Source organism: Suncus etruscus, chromosome 18, assembly GCF_024139225.1.
Source record: "Suncus etruscus isolate mSunEtr1 chromosome 18, mSunEtr1.pri.cur, whole genome shotgun sequence".
NCBI lineage: Eukaryota > Metazoa > Chordata > Mammalia > Eulipotyphla > Soricidae > Suncus > Suncus etruscus.
In genome coordinates this window covers 56303026-56320483 of record NC_064865.1, presented here as the reverse complement: position 1 = coordinate 56320483, position 17458 = coordinate 56303026, and the positions used below count along the sequence as shown (strand labels likewise).

The window sequence follows — 17458 nt, the reverse complement described above, 5'->3', positions numbered from 1 at the left end:
GAATCTCCCATATACACAGCTTGTGCCCAGTCCATTGAGCTATCTTGCCAACCCATTTAGTTTTAAATTTTTATATTTAAATTTTCCTGTCCATTAAATGAGGTTGTCTATTATCTCTAAATATATCTTTCAGAACAAAATGAGTAAAATACATGTTCCAATATGTCTGGAAGTCAAGTTATAAGCTAAAATTTACTGTTCATTACTTCCATTTTAATTTTCTAATGTTGATTAAGATAATTGCCATCTCAGGGCCAGAGAGATAGCATGAAGGTAAGGCTTTTGCCTTTCATGCAGAAGATCATCGGTTCGAATCCTGGCATCCCATATGGTCCCCCATGCCTGCCAGGAGCAATTTCTCAGCATGGAGCCAGGAGTAATCCCTGAGTGCTGCCGGGTGTGACCCAAAAACCACACAAAAAAAATAATAATAATAAGATGATTGCAATCTGTAACAGATGAGCTCCGGAAACTTGAGTCTCTTGGAAGAGCTTGGTGAGCTCTTGGAAACTTGGGTCTTCAAACTCAAGTGTGGGGTATTATTGAGGAAGCAGTATTCTGGAACTTTTTAATGAGTTGTCTTGTGGGAACTGAAAAAATTTTAATCAGCATGGCATAGTTCAAAATCCAGGGAGTCTAGTTAAAGTACTGTGTAATTAGAAAAGGATAAAATTTTGTAGTTTCTTGGGATCTTGTAGCACCATCTTGTAAAGGGGTAATCTGCCATGATTAGCAAACTCAGAGGACAAAGAGCTCCCTGGTTAATGAAATCTGGCACACACACAAAAAAGATTTAATCAGGTAAAGAGACACCCACCAAAATGCTGTGGCAAATCAATTAACAGGTAACTCTTTCTTCGTAATATAATTAGAAAAGTGCTATAATATAAAAATTAATTTGATTAAACATAATATTGTCCTCCATACATTCTAATTATATGATGCCAAAATCATTTTACTCAAATTCATGTATATCTGAAATTAAGATTTTTTTTTCTGATGAGTCCAAGATATTTTCACAGAAAATAATGTGCAGTAGACCTTAGAGTTAGAACATAAAAGTCCGTCTATTCCTAAAAACCAACAACTAACTCTATATGGTTCTCAGAGATCAATTGAATCCTCCAAACTTCAAATTCCAACAAAGCCTAATTTTAAAAAAGAAAGGTGTAGAGAACTTTGCAAAGACTTGCAGCTGCCAATCCTCTGAACCTTGACATTGCAAATGGCCACCAGGAATGATCCCTCAGAAGATCTTGAGCACCACCAGGATATAGCGCAAGTCACCCTTCCCCCAAATAAATATTTTTCTGAAATAATTTGCCCTAACAGGGATTATCTCTTCCTTAAATATTTATATATCATCTATACAATCATATCAACTTGGAATATTTTACACAGGACTTCCTGGATCATTCTTTTCTTTTCTTTCTTTTTTTTTTTTTTTTGTGGTTTTTGGGTCACACCCGGCAGTGCTCAGAGTTATTTCTGGCTCCACGCTCAGAAATTGCTCCTGGCAGGCACAGAGGACCATATGGGGCGCCGGGATTCGAACTGATGACCTCCTGCATGAAAGGCAAACGCCTTACCTCCATGCTATCTCTCCGGCCCCGGATCATTCTTTTCTAATAATTTGTTTACTTTCAAGTTTGTCTTTTTTCCTAGAAAAGTATCTCTTTCTTCTGTTTCAAACTTATTTACAGCCGTTTGTTTGCATCTTATAAAATTATATATAAAGCCATTCAAGTATCAAGACTATTTTCCACTACAGTTGAAATGCATTTTATTGTACCTTTCTACCATTTGGGGGTGTGTTTTGGGCCACAGCCGATGGTCAGAGTTTACTCCTATTGGGACTCAGAGAACCAAATGGGATGCTGAGCCTCCTATGAATATAAATTGGCCCCTATGCAATCACCCTACCTGCTGTATAATTTCCAACTCCTAAAACTCTCAAAAAAAAAAAAAAAAACCAAGCCTAAAACTCTCAAATACACATAATGGGCATGGAAGAGGGACCTGCCATTTCAAGGTTTATTTCTGCTAGCAGTGACCATATGGGGAGCAAGAACACCTGTGTACAAGGCAAATGCTATGCCAACTGCCCCACCACTCCATCCCACCATTCTTTTTTTTTTGTTTTGGTTTGGTTTTTTTGTTTTTGTTTTTGTTTTTGGGTCACATCCAGCAGTGCTCAGGGGTTACTCCTGTCTCTAAACTCAGAAGTCCCTCCTGGCAGGCACGGGGGACCATATGAGATTCAAACCATCGTCCTCTTCATGCAAGGCAAACACCTTACCTCCATGCTATCTCTCTGGCCCCCATCCCACCATTCTTGGCCAAAGTGGCGCTCATGATATGTTTAGATATTTTTATTCAAGCCCTTTGGAAGGATTGGCCTCTGACTTCTCTCATCTCCAACAGGACAAGAATCTGACTTCTTGTTTTTTTTGTTTTTTTTTTTTTTGGGGGGGGGGGGTCACACCCGGCGGTGCTCAGGGGTTACTCCTGGCTGTCTGCTCAGAAATAGCTCCTGGCAGGCACAGGGGACCATATGGGACACCGGGATTCGAACCAACCACCTTTGGTCCTGGATCGGCTGCTTGCAAGGCAAACGCCGCTGTGCTATCTCTCCGGGCCCTTTGTTTTTTTTTTAACTTGATTGATTGATTGATTGATTGATTAACTGCTTGTTGAGTCACACCCAGCGGTGCTTAAAAGCTACTCCTGGCTCTGCACTCAGAAATTGTCCCTGGCAGGCTGAGGGACCATATGGGATGCCCAGAATCGAACCTGGTCCCTCCCAGGTTGGCCACATGCAAGGCAAATGTCCTACTGCTGTGCTATCACTTCAGGCCCTGATTTCTTGTTTATGGACCAAATCCAGCAGTGCTGAGGATGGGTGGGTTTGGATGTCGAGGCTAGAACCCTCAGCTACTTGCAAGGCAAGCACTCAACCCCTTCTACCATCTCTCAAGCCCTGCTCTCAGCTTTTTGCCAGGGACTAGAACTAAACTGATTTGGTGGCCTCTAGAAAGTTCTCAACTGAATTTAATTCTAAAATGGATGGTTGAGAATCACATCTGCAAGTTTATTTCTGATATTAAATATTCTCTCGTTCACCTGTTCTTCACTCTAGTCTGGAGTAAGCCCGTGTCTCCTGACTGCCACACAATGGGCATTTTTCCTAGGCAGAAAGAGAAGCATGTGCGGAAGATAATCTTTTATTCACTCCAGAAATTCCTAAAAGATTTCACTTTCTAAATTGATAGCAAACTGAATTGAAGATAGTTTGGTCCTTGGAATTCTCTTTATCTAACAAAGTGGTAATAGGGAAGTTGAATTGGTGTTTCCTTGGGGGCAATGTCTCAGCAAATTAAGGAGATAGGGGTCCCAGAAATTGAACCCAGGTGGTCTGCATGCAAGGCAATGCCCTACCTACTAAACTATGGCTCTGATCCCAAGAGATAGGTAAATTCTGAATACATGCAAAGAGTTCGGGGGGGGGGGGGGCGTGGAGAGATAGTACAGGGGCAAGGCATTTGATTTGCAGGAGGCTAATCCAGGAAGGACGGTGGTTTGAATTCCAGCATCTCATATGGTCCCCTGTGCCTGCCAAAAGCGAATTCTGAGCACCCCTGGGCATTGTGGGGTGTGACCCAAAAACAAAATAAAAAGTTTGGGGGTCAGAGAGATAATACAGTGGGTAAATGCTTGCTTCCATGTGACAGCCACAGACTTAATCCCCAGAATCTCCTATGATCCCTTGAGGACTGCTGGGAGTGATTCCTAATAATACCAGGGATGATCCCCACCTCAAAAGGAAAATGACAGCTTGTCAAATTCTGACAACGAATTCTTCTGACACACTTATGAAGACAGGACCTGAAAAAAGGGACATGAAATAAACTCTAAAGACAAGGATATCATGTTCTCAGATGAAAGTATTTGCCAGGTGGGTACAAGATATACGAATTCAGGAAACATTACAGACAGCATGTTACAGTTTGGTCACTTTTATTCTCCTAATGCACTCAAAAATTATTCCTGGTATAGAATATCACTTATATGTGGTATTTAGAATAATTGCATTAAGAAATGCAATGATCTAAATGGGAGTTTGAAGCCTCATCCCCACCCATATTTTGTCTCAAACACCTGTGGCACCAGAGCATAGCAAGAAGAAGGAAAGAAACTAAGTGGAGAAGGAGAAAATAAAAAGATGGGGGCCAGGAGCCAAGCAGTCTCAGGTGCATTGGTGGAGTTAAAAAAAAAGGACAGAACTAAATATCCATGCCAAAGGCAACGACAATGGAATCAGGAAACCCAAATTCTAGTAAGCTAAACTTTAAGTGGGCCTGTTTAAAGGGCTGGGGGTGTGGGCAAAGAGTGGTGGTTGGAATACACTCTGGGAACATGGTAGAAGGAGGCTGATACTGGTCGTGGGATTGGCCCACGATTTATGAAGGACTTCATAAATCACAGTGACTTCAACAAAATTAAGTTTAAAAGAAAAAAATTACTTCCTGGCAGTGCTCAAGAGGATTACCAGGGATGTCAGGAATCAAATCAGGATTGGCTGAAAACAAAGCAAATGCCCTACCATCATACTATTACTCTAGTCTCTATTATTGCTCTTTCTGGAGAAAAGCCAACACTTTGACCAAGCACAGATTTGGCCCTGAAAGTGATGACAGAGAATAGGGCATTTAACCCTTGCAGGGAGGAGTCTGAGTATTCTAGAGCATCTGTCAGCAAATGACAGTTTCAGCACATTGGTCAGTGTAATAAGGGAAAGAGGAGGACTCATGGAAGAAAGAACTCTTTCTTGTCCTTTAGCTTCAGGATCCATCTCCAAAGTCTCTGCAACTGTCTTATACTCAGGACTCTTCATCTTAATTGCCTGACTCAGAAAGTCGTGTTTACGGGGCCGGGCGGTGGCGCTGGAGGTAAGGTGCCTGCCTTGCCTGCGCTAGCCTAGGACGGACCGCGGTTCAATCCCCCGGCGTACCATATGGTCCCCCAAGAAGCCAGGAGCAACTTCTGAGCACATAGCCAGGAGTAACCCCTGAGCGTCACAGGGTGTGGCCCCCCCCAAAAAAAAGAAAGTTGTGTTTACTAGGTGAAAGTGAAAAGTAACCCCTCTTTATTGCTAAACCCAGGCCTCTTCTAAAAAAGCCCTAGTGTTGTAGATGGAAAAGGTTAGAGCGAAAGAAAAGAAAGAAAGAGAAAGAAAGAAAGAAAGAAAGAAAGAAAGAAAGAAAGAAAGAAAGAAAGAAAGAAAGAAAGAAGAAAGAAAGAAAGAAAGAAAGAAAGAAAGAAAGAAAGAAAGAAAGAAAGAAAGAAAGAAAGGGAAGGAAGGAAGGAAGGAAGGAAGGAAGGAAGGAAGGAAGGAAGGAAGGAAGGAAGGAAGGAAGGAAGGAAGAAAACCAAAAATTCTATCTGAACACCTGGTGTTTGCCACACCACCAACATCCAAAAATAATTTACTCAGATTCCACCATAATAACCCCAGTTTCCCAGATAAGAAAAGTCTTAGAAAAATTGGGCTTTTGATTTCATAATCATACGCTCACATCAACATGATGATGCAACTTGAGAGTTGGTGATTTTTCTCTGGAGCTTTCCCCTCCAAAATTACTTTATCTCCCAGTTCTTATGGGGAGTTAGGTAAGATAGTTTGTTTTGTCATTTGCTGGATCCACAGGGGCCAGGTAATCAGAGGGATAACTATTTTTCTCTGTGTGCCTAATAAGGCATTCGGGAAACCTGGTCCCAGCGGTAATGAAAGCTATTATAGGTGTCTGTCTCTGATTCACTCAAACATCATTTCGACTTGAGGGGGCTGAGGTCATGAACCCCTGTTTCACACTTGCTTAGTGCTTGACTGTACCTCCAGAAGTTCCATAACAGATCAAAGTAACAGTTCAGCGGGTAGGGTATTTGCCTGCTGACCCAAGTTCAAACCCCAGCATCTCATAGGGTTCCCCAAGCCTTCCAGGAGTGATTCCTGAGTACTAACCCAGAAGTAAGTCCTGAACACTGCCGTTGTGGCCCCCAAACAAAAACAAACAATCAAACACTGTCTAACCTTATTATCAAGAGGAGCACTGGTCAATTTCTCAAAGGTGAGAAATACTTCATCATAAAATCAGCCAAGAACTTCTCCCAGGTAAGATTTTAATAGTGGAAATCTCAGTATTTGGGGTTGCACACCTGGCTGTGTCCTGCATTCTGGGATCACTCCTGGTAGGTACAGAGGACCATGCCAGGTGCCAGGGATTGAACCTGAGTCAGTTGAATTCACAGCATGTGCCAAACTCACTTTTTGTCTCTCCAACTCCTGTCAATATTCTTTAAATGTTTTATTATGGAAAAGTTCAAACACACTTAAAACAAGATGGCATAATGAACCTGCAGGTAAATCAATAGATGCTCTGAAAATGTTTCTGTGGGGCCGGAAAGATAGCATGGAGGTAAGGCATTTGACTTTCATGCAGAGGGTCATTGGTTCAAACCCCGGCATCCCAAATGGTTCCCCCCCACCTCCTGTGCCTGCCAGGAGTGATTTCTGAGCCTGGAGTCAGGAGTAACCCCTGAGCACTGCCGGGTGTGAGCCAAAAACCAATCATTTGTAACTCCATATATTGATTAGTCGGTATCCCCAAGTTCCCACACTACTATACTAGCAAGTATATCCAACTTCCCACACTAAAAATGCATGGGCACCCGTTTTTTGTAACTAACAAGTGAACTTTTTTTGTCACTAACAAGTGAAATTTTCCAAGAAACCCCCTTTGCTAAAACACCTTAAACCTGTGAGTAGGAGCAAACCTCCCAATCATCTGCTAGAGTTTCAGAGACTCTGAGCTTGTAGCTGTTGGCTTGGTTCCTAAGAACTACCTACTCAGAGCATAGCTAAGAGGACACAAAGTAAGAAAGACAACAGCTTTATAAGGAGTAAGTGTCTCCTCCTGCTATAGCTGATAGATTTTTCAACATGGGTTTAGTGAAATCTACCATCTGGGCCTGGTGTGTATCTGTGTGTGTGTGTGTGTGTGTGTTAGAGAGAGAGAGAGAGAGGAGAGAGAGAGAGAGAGGAGAGAGAGAGAAAGAGAGAGAGAGAGAGAGGAGAGAGAGAGAAAGAGAGAGAGAGAGAGAGAGAGAGAGAGAGAGAGAGAGAGAGAGAGAGAGAGAGAGTGTAGTTTGCAACCCAGTTACTTCCCAGTGCCTTCACTCTATATTTCTGATTTCTGCTTCTCTTGTCTGCACTGGGGCAGCCCCATGAGTGGGTCCAACCAGTCGAGCGTGACCGAGTTCCTCCTCCTGGGATTCTCCCAGCAGCCCCCACAGCAGCAGCTGCTCTTCATGCTGCTATTCCTGAGCATGTACGTGGCCACGGTGCTGGGGAACCTGCTCATCATCCTGGCCATCAGCGTGGACTCCCGCCTGCACACCCCCATGTACTTCTTCCTGTCCAACCTGTCCTTTGTGGACATCTGCTTCTCCTCCTCCTCGGTCCCCAAGGTGCTGAGCAACCACGTCCTGGGGACTCAGGCCATCTCCTTCTCGGGCTGCTTTGTGCAACTCTATTTTCTGATCGTGCTAGCGGACATGGACAATTTCCTCTTGGCCGTGATGGCCTACGACCGCTTCGTGGCCGTGTGTCACCCCTTACACTATGCCACCAAGATGACACCGAGGCTGTGTGCTGGCCTGGTGGCCGGCTCGTGGCTCGTGGCCCACCTCAATGCCCTGCTGCATACGCTGCTGGCAGCTCTCTTGTCCTTCTGCAAAGACAACGTCATCCCACACTTCTTCTGTGATGTCACCCTCCTCCTGCGACTATCCTGTTCTGCCACACAACTCAATGAGATGATGATCCTCGTGGAGGCCGGGTTGCTCATGCTGGCTCCCTTCGTCTGCATCCTGGTCTCCTACCTGCTCATCACTGGTGCTGTCCTCCGTGTGCCCTCAGCCAAGGGCAAGTGGAAGGCCTTCTCCACCTGCGGCTCCCACCTGGCCGTGGTGTTCCTCTTTTATGGCACCATCATCTTCTTGTACTTCAACCCTTCCACCTCGCACTCGGCCTACTCGGACATAGCGGCTGCTATGATGTATACGGTGGTGACGCCCATGCTCAACCCTTTCATCTACAGCCTGAGGAACAAGGACATCAAAGGAGGCCTGAAGAAGTTGGTGGCTGTGAAATTGAGTCACTCATGATAGATGTTCATTAAAAAGTTTATTTTTTGAGGAGACTGGATTCTAAGGAAATGCTGGATTACTGTTTTGTTGTTGTTGTTGTTGTTTGCAAAAAGTAAAAGTCTATTTGCCGAGAACAACAGTCTGACACATGCTCATCAGATGAGAAAGAGAGCATTATAACTCAACTCTAGCACTTGTCTTGCATGTTTGCACATGTAAGAGTCGGTTCCGTTGACAGCATCATATAAATTACATGAAAAATAATTATTTTGAGATGAACTTAAATGAAGAGAGAGGGTTTCTTATGATCAAGTAGTTCTACTATTCCACTTGTCATTGTTCCCCAGGCAAAAATACCCTGTACAAGGTGAGTTTATTATTGATTATCTGAAAGAATTCATGCTAAAAGAGAATAATGAAGCAGCTTGAAAAAAATGGCTAGAAAGGACCTATCACTGTATCTAAGCACGTAAGAGTTGAGTTGAGTTGATTTGGAGGCCATATACCCACTTGTGGTCAAGGCTCACTGCTGGCTTAGTGCTCAGAGATCACTCCTGGTAGTGCTCATAAGTACCTAACCTGCTGTACTATGTAGCTGGCCTTTTAGGAAATAAATATCTTCCACAATCTCAGAGCCTAACTATGCCAATCAATTGCATGCTACACCGTTTGTTTGTTTTTTAATGAAGGCACACTCAGAAAAACTTGCATAGGGAACAATATTGTCTTTGATTTTCCACAATTTTGCTTTCTCTGCCTCCCATTCCCACATTGTATATATTTATTTCACTAGTCTACTAGATCAAATAGATTTTGTCTTATGGTACTCGTTAGTATATTTTGTAAAACCATTAGGGTGGTGAATTGTTTTCATTTTTATCTATAAAACTCTTTATCCTTCCTTCTATTCTAAATGATAGTCTAGCAGCCTAGGGTATTGTCAGCTAAACATAATTTTCCTTCAGAATTTCAACTGTCTTGTGCTGTTACTCTTTTGTATGACTTCTATGGAAAAGTCCATCATTTAGCTCCTGAGGATTTCCTTATATGCAGTTACTTATTTCCAAGATGCCTAATCTATTATTTGCTTCTTAGCCTTTTATAATATCATGGAATGTATCTGCTTGAATTAATTTTATTTAGGGTTTTTTTTTTTAGCTGTTTGGATATTTGTTTCCTTCTCCAAATTAAGAAAGTGCATTATTTTTTTAAAAAACAAAAACAAGGGCCCGGAGAGATAGCACAGCGGCGTTTGCCTTGCAAGCAGCCGATCCAGGACCAAAAGTGGTTGGTTCGAATCCCGGTGTCCCATATGGTCCCCCGTGCCTGCCAGGAGCTATTTCTGAGCAGACAGCCAGGAGTAACCCCTGAGCACCGCCAGGTGGGCCCCAAAACCAAAAAAAAAAAAAAAACAAGGTTTCTATTGCATCCTCTTTTTTCCCCTCCTTCTGGGGCCCCTATAATGAGAGTGTGACACTTGACAAATTTCCATAGGACTATACATTCTTTGCCCATAATTATTTTTCCTATTTGCTGTTTATGTATTCCACATCTATACTTTCCAATTCACTATCTTTTTTTTTTACTACTATCTTTTTGTTTCCTATTAAGTCCCTCTAGTGAAGTATTTAGTTCAGCTGTTGTTTATCAATCCATTCTTTCTGTTTAAAGTCCATTCTCCCTCCTCTCCTGTCAGATTCTCTCCCTCCTTCCCTTTCTCTCTCTCACACACATTTCTTGCTGTGATTCATTAAAAAGTTTTTTATGTTTGAGGCACACCCTGAAGTGCTCATGGGCCACTCCTGACTCTATGCTTGATGGTCACTCCTAGCAGTGCTCAGACCATGTGGTGCCAGGAATTGAATCTCCCATATACATAGCTTGTGCCCAGTCCCTTGAGCTATCTTGCCAATCCCTGTTTAGTATTAAATTTTTATATTTGAACTTTTCTGTCCATTAAGGGAGGTTGTCTATTAATCTCTAAATATATCTTTCAGAACAAGATGAGTAAAATACATGTTCCAATATGTCTGCAAGTCAGGTTATAAACTAAAATCTATTGTGCATTACTTCTATTTTATTTTTCTAATGTTGGTTAAGAAGATTGCAATCTCAAACAGGTGAGCTCTGAAAACTTGGGTCTCTTGCTTCAAACTCAAGTGTGAGGTATTATTGAGGAGACAGTATTCTGGAAGTTTTTAATGAGGTGTCTTGTGGGAACTGAAAAATAATTTATATATATATATATTTTTTTTTTTGGTTTTTGGGCCACACCCTGTGAGGCTCAGGGGTTACTCCTGGCTATGCGCTCAGAAGTCGCTCCTGGCTTGGGGGACCATATGGGAAACCGGGGGATCCAACCGCTGTCCATCCAAGGCTAGCACAGGCAAGGCAGGCACCTTACCTCTATCGCCACCGCCTGGCCTCAAGAACTGAAAAAAAATTTTTTTTAATTTTTTAATTTTGAATTATGAGAACAAAAGATGCAAAGAAAGAGGACAAGGTAAAGTTACAGTGGAAGGACAATCACCCATAACATAATTCTCAGAAAAAGTCCCCTTGCTGATATCTTAACTTTGAACTTTCAGCCAAAGAACGTTAAGATAAATAAAACAGAATCCATGTACAATTACTTTGTCCCTCAAGTCCCCAGATTGTAACACATTATATTTCTTAACAGCACACAAGGCTATCTAAAGCCATAAAACTTACGTAACTCCTTAAACATTAGAGACATAGTATTTTTACATTTCCATGTACATGCATATTAGCTTAAGTTAACCTCAAATTTTAAGTGGTTTTTTTTTTAAGGATTAGGGTCAAAGGAGCACAGTAAAATCGGTGTTAGAGTGGCAATTGTTGTTTGCATAGGCCCACCAAAATATGAGAGGCATGGAAAGGAATAACCTTGGCCTAAATACAAAGAGGTCCTACCCCTGAAGTTTCCTGGCAAAAGACCAACTCTAGGCTTCAGGCAAATTATCATCCAATCCAAGACATTGTCCATAATGCCAACACACTTTTCACACAGTCTTTGTTGTTGGTATCATGTTTCTGTATTAAAGATCCTAAAATCTGCATATCCTACATTGAAGTCATGATGTGGAGCGTCTTCTCATTTCACCTCACCATTAAAGGGCAATGCAGGAAGCCCTGTCCTGTAATCAGGTCGTTGTTGTTAAGTCTTCTCAGTGTTAAGGGAAGTCTCTTTTGAGCAGGTTGATGTCTGAGCGGTGGTAGGGTCTTCCATGGTAGAGGATTGCTTCCAGGTGATGTTATAGACAAACCTCACAATTAAGGGACAATACAGCAAGCCCTGTCCAGTAAGCAGGTCATTGTTCTTGTTAAGTCTTCTCAGTGTTAAGGGAAGTCTCTTTTGAGTAGATCGATGTCAGTGCAGCTGTAGGGTCTTCCCTGGTAGAGGAATGCCTCCAGGTGATGTTATATACAACCTTGGATGTTTTGTAGATGTCTTCTCTAGATGGGGGTGAATAGAGAATGCGCATTTTTCTGAGGCCTGTGCCAGGTCTTTATGTCAATGTTCAGGGTGTAAGGTGCCATTGCACTCCAAGATTTGTGTGTTCCTATCTCTATTAGATAAGAACTTATTGGTATGTATAGTATTTTCCCATTTTAGTGTGCCTAAGCAAACAAGAAATAAAGCCACGTGGCACTATCAGAGTATACGGGGGCGTAAGAACATTACCAACAATACCCATGACTTGGTTCAAACATAAGCATTAAACTGAGGGATTCTTTCACACCAAATTCCATATTGAGCAAGAACTGAAAAGTTTTTATTCAGCATGGCAGAGTTGAAAATCCAGGGAGTCTAGTTAAAGTACTGTATAATTAGAAAAGGATAAAATTTTGTAGTTTCTTAGGACCTCAAAGTACCATCTTGTTATGGGGCCGGGTAGGTGGCGCTGGAGGTAAGGTGTCTGCCTTGCAAGCGCTAGCCAAGGAAGGACCGCGGTTCGATCCCCCGGCGTCCCATATGGTCCTCCCAAGCCAGGGGCGATTTCTGAGCACATAGCCAGGAGTAACCCCTGAGCGTCAAACGGGTGTGGCCCAAAAACCAAAAAAAAAAAAAGTACCATCTTGTGAAGGGGAAACTGCCATGATCAGCAAACTTAGAGGACAAAGAGTTCTCTGGTTAGTGAAATCTGGCCAAAAATAAATAAATAAATAAATAAATTCAATCAGATAAAGAGACTCCCACCAAAATGATGTGGCAAATCAATTAACATATAACCATTTCGGGGCCGGAGAGATAGCATAGCTGTAGGGTGCTTGCCTTGCATGCAGAAGGATGGTGGTTCAATCCCAGCATCCCATATGGTTTCCGGAGCCTGTCAGGAGCGATTTCTGAGCATAGTGCCAGGAGTAACCCCTGAGCCCTGCCGGGTGTGACCCCCCAAAAAAAACATATAACCATTTCATCCTAATATAATTAGAAAAGTGCTATAACATAAAAAAATTAATATGATTAAACATAATATTGTCCCTCATATATTCTAATTATGTGATGCCAAAATCATTTTACTCAAATTAAGAAATTAAGAATTTTTTCTGATGAGTCCAAGATATTTTACACAGAAAATAATGTGTCAATAGAATAATAATGTGTCTAATAGATTAGAACATGAGGGGCCGGAGAAATAACATGGAGGTAAGGCATTTGCCTTGCATACAGAAGGACAGTGATTCGAATCCCGACATCTCATATGGTCCCCTGAGCCTGCCAGGAGTAATTTCTGAGCGTAGAGCCAGGAATAACCCCTGAGCACTGCCGGTTGTGACCCAAACCCCCCAAAAAAGAATTAGAACATGAAAGCCTGTATATTCCTAAAAACCAACAATTAACTCTATATGATTCTCAGTAATCAATTGACTCCTCTAAACTTCACATTCCAATCATGCCTAACTTAAAAAAAAAAAAAAGGTGCAGAGAACTCTATTAAAGACTCTTGCAGCTGACAGTCCTCTGAGCCTTGACACTGCAAACAGCCACCAGGAATAATCCTTCAGAAGATCTTGAGCACCACTATGTGTAGCCCAAGTCCCCCTCCCCATAAAAATTTCTCTAAAATAATTTGCCCTAACAAGGATCCTCTGTTCCTTAAATATTTCTATCTCACCTATACAATTATATAATCTTGGAATATTTTACACAGGACCTCCTGGATCATTCTTTTCTAATAATGTGTTTACTTTCAAGTTTGTCTTTTTTCCTAGAAAAGTATCTCTTTCTTCTGTTTCAAACTTATTTACAGCAGTTTGTTTTGCATCTTATGAAATTATATATAAAGCCATTCAAGTATTAAGACTATTTTCCACTACAGTTGAAATGCATTTTATTGTACCTTTCTACCATTTGGGGGTGTGTTTTGGGCCACAGCCAATGGTCAGGGTTTACTCCTAGTAGGGCTCAGAGAACCATATGGGGTTCTGAGCCTCCTATGAATCCGTGTTGGTCCCCTTGCAATCACACCACTCTCTGTATCTGCAACCCCCATTTTTTAAAGCCAAATTGAGCAGTGGGTGGGGTGCTGGGTCCCGTTTACTTCTTTATTGATTGTTTGAGTATCCACAAAGATCTCCCAGAATGAGAAATTGATTCCCATCTTCTTGTCCCCTTTTGGGGAGAGATCTTGGTAATATTTATCCGCAGCAAATAATCCAGACAAGAGGGTTAAGGGTTAAAAGGTTGGGTGCACAGAGTCCTTTGTCAGCCTGCTGCTAGCTCCAAAACACACCTTGAGCCAGCCAGCGAACTCTGGAAAAAGATCCCGAAAAAACTTGCTCCCAAACTATTTATTCAGCTCTCAACAGCGCCCCCACCTGAAGGTCAAGGTGGGACAACAGGCAAAGAATAATCTTATGGAAATATTTTCATATACAACAGAGGGTTTATATACCAACTTTTGTGATACTAACGTTAATAAGTTCTGATAAACCACTGCCATCGGACCAGCCCAAACCCCATTTCTTAAAGTAAAACCTTTTTTTTGTTATTTGACAGAAAAAATGTTTATGGTATTATGAGGTACTACTACATACAATTGAGTTCAGTATCTAGATTTCATTTAGCAGGTTGTCAAAGGATCCATACAGTTCTGTGACAGAAAGTCCCCAGGCTCATTAGCAGTGAAAATAAATAATTTAAATTTAGATATAATGTGGGCCCGGAGAGATAGCACAGTGGCGTTTGCCTTGCAATCAGCCAATCCAGGACCTAAGGTGGTTGGTTTGAATCCCAGTGTCCCATATGGTCCCCCGTGCCTGCCAGGAGCTATTTCTGAGCAGAAAGCCAGGAGTAACTCCTGAGCACCACCGGGTGTGGCCCAAAAACAAAAATAAAAACAAAAAAAAAATTTAGATATGTGACTGAGATAGTACACAGAGTAAAGGACTCACTTTGCCCAAGGCTGACCCAATACATACAAATACATACAATGGGCAGGGAAGAGGGACCTGTCATTTCAGGGTTTATTTCTGCTAGCAGTGACCATATGGGAAGCAAAAATAGCTGTGTACAAGGCAAGTGCTATGCCCACTGCCCCATCTCTCCATCCCACTATTCTTGGCCAAAGTGGCACTCATGAGATGTTTAGACATTCTGATTCAAGCCCTTTGGCAGGATTGGCCTCTGGCTTCTCTCCAACAGGACAAGAATCTGATTTCTTGTTTTTTTTTTTTTTTTTTTTTTTTTTGGTTTTTGGGCCACACCCGGCGGTGCTCAGGGGTTACTCCTGGCTGTCTGCTCAGAAATAGCTCCTGGCAGGCACGGGGGACCATATGGAACACCGGGATTCGAACCAACCACCTTTGGTCCTGGATCGGCTGCTTGCAAGGCAAACGCCGCTGAGCTATCTCTCCGGGCCCGTTTTTTTTGTTTTTTTTTTAACTTTATTGATTCATTGATTGGTTGTTGGGCCACACCCAACAGTGCTCAGAAATTGCCCCTGGCAGGCTAGGGGACCATATGGGATGCCAGGAATCGAACCTGCTCCCTCCCGGGTTGACCTCAAGCAAGGCAACAGACCTACCGCTGTGCTATCTCTCTGACCCCTGCTTTCTTGTTTCTGGGGCAAATCCAGTAGTGCTCAGGGTGGGTGGGTTTGGGGGACCATAAGTCACTTGGAAGGCAAGCACCCAACCCACTGTACCATCTCTCAGGCCCCGGCTCTCAGCTTCTTGCCAGGGAGTGGAACTAAACTGATTTGGTGGCCACTATAGAAAGTTCTTAACTGAATCCAATTCTATAGTGGATGGCTGAGAATCACATCCGCAAGTTTACTTTTGATATTAATATTCTTTCACCTGTTTTTCACTCTAGTCCGGAGTAAGCCCATGTCTCCTCAGTGTCACACAATGGCATTTATCCTAGGCAGAAAGAGAAGCATGTGGGGGAAGATAATCTTTTATTCACTCCAGAAATTCCTAAAAGGTTTCACTTTCTAAACTGATAGTAAACTGAGGTGAAGTAAGTTTCCCCCTTGGAATTCTCTTTAACAAAGTGGTAATAGGGAAGTTGAATTGGTGTTTGCTTGGTGGCAATGTCCCAGCAGATTAGGGAGACAGGGGTCTCAGAAATTGAACCCAGGGGGTCTGAATGCAAGGCAATGCCCTACCCACAGTACTATGGCTCTAATCCCAAGGGGAAGTTAAATTCTGAATACATTCAAATAGTTTGGAGGGGGGAGACAGAGAGATAGCACAGCAGCAAGGCACTTGCCTTGCACACAGGCGATCAGGATGGACGGTGGCATCCCATATGGTCCCCTGTGCCTGACAGGAGCAATTTCTCAGAGTAGAGCCAGGAGTAATCCCAGAGTGCTGCCGGGTTTGACCCAAAAAAAACAAAAACAAAAAAAGTTTGAGGGCCAGAGATAATACAGTGGGTAGATGCTTGCTTCCATGTGTCAGCCCCAGGCTTGATCCCCAGCATCCCATTTGTTCCCTTGAGCACTGTCAGGAGTGATTCCTGAGAATATTAAGGTTGATCACCACCTCAAAAGGAAAATGACAGCTTGTCAAATTCTGACAATGAATTCTTCTGACACACTTATGAAGACAGGACCTGAAAAAAAGGGTATGAAATAAACTAAAGAAAAGGAAATCATGTTCTCAAATGAAAGTATTTGCCTGGTGGGTACAAGATATACAAAATAAGGAAATGTTACAGACTGTATTTTACTGTTTGGCCACTTTTATTCTCCCAATGTTTAACTATAACATAAAGATCTTTAAGACTTCACAAAAGAGAATGCATAAGTATCACACTGATGACTGTGTGTGATGGGGAAACAGTAGAAACCAATCATCTTATACCAAGTTCAACAGCCTACTAGAAATCTACTATATGAAGATTCTTTAGTTTAAAAGGTACCCCAATTTTCATTCCCTTCTGTGGAATTTCATGTTACAAAGCCACCTTGTCTAAGTCCTGACAAGAATGGACCTGAACAGCATTACTTGTGCCCAACCCCTGGTTTCTGCCCACCTTTACAGGGGCAGAACTCAATGCTTGACCCAGGCAACTGTTTCTACCTGGAGTACACCAAGCTGTTTTGAAACTTCTGTTCACTTTTCAGGAATGGTCTATAAACCTTGAAAACCCACTATCTATAAAGACTGACTACAGAGAAAGGAGAAGTCACAGCTTCCCTTCTGGAATCAGCCATGCCTCCCCTCAGCCCACCTATCCCTCCTACACATCCAGTCTCTGTTAAAAACCTCTAGGGTTTGTTTTGGGGTCACACAAATAAGGGCTCAGGGTCTACTCTATGCTCTGGACCACTCAGTGCAGGGGATCAAACTCTGGTTTGATCTCCTGCCCCATTTTGTTCACAGTAATTGTCACATTTTAGCGGTAAGACTCTTGATACCAAGGGCTATCTGTTATTTCCTGTCCCCTTTTATCCCCACATAAATACTTAGGAAATGCCTAATTAGATAACTGATAAAGTAAGTTATGAAATGAAATAGGAAGGGCTACAGGCTAAATAGGGTTGGGGGCCTGTGAAAAAATCCAAGACTAGGAATGAAGAGGTGAGTAAGAGGGTAAAAAAAACGCTGCAATGTAACCTAATATTCCACCTTCCCCACAAACTGCAAAAGCATTAAAAAAAAATTCCCTTTTCTTATCCATAAATACATTTAGGTGATGGCTCCCAACCCAGTTCTATCCCATACCCTGTAACTCTTTTTTAAGTAAAAAAGAGTTCTTCTGTCTATGGTTAGT

The 17458-nt window shown here is 42.3% G+C and overlaps 3 protein-coding genes across 3 annotated transcripts in view; 2 read left to right on the top strand and 1 right to left on the bottom strand.

The window, feature by feature from the left end:
- Window positions 1–17458, top strand: part of LOC125996117 (histone H2A type 1-B) — a 949462-nt gene that overhangs the window by 570180 nt on the left and 361824 nt on the right. The gene's annotated exons all lie outside the window — the stretch shown is intronic.
- LOC125996127 (histone H2A type 1-C) overlaps window positions 1–17458 on the bottom strand; it is a 363461-nt gene that overhangs the window by 61928 nt on the left and 284075 nt on the right. The gene's annotated exons all lie outside the window — the stretch shown is intronic.
- Window positions 7285–8226, top strand: LOC125995861 (olfactory receptor 1361-like). The gene has a single exon (XM_049764827.1). It carries the CDS (start codon window positions 7285–7287, stop codon window positions 8224–8226), a length of 942 nt encoding a protein of 313 aa, XP_049620784.1.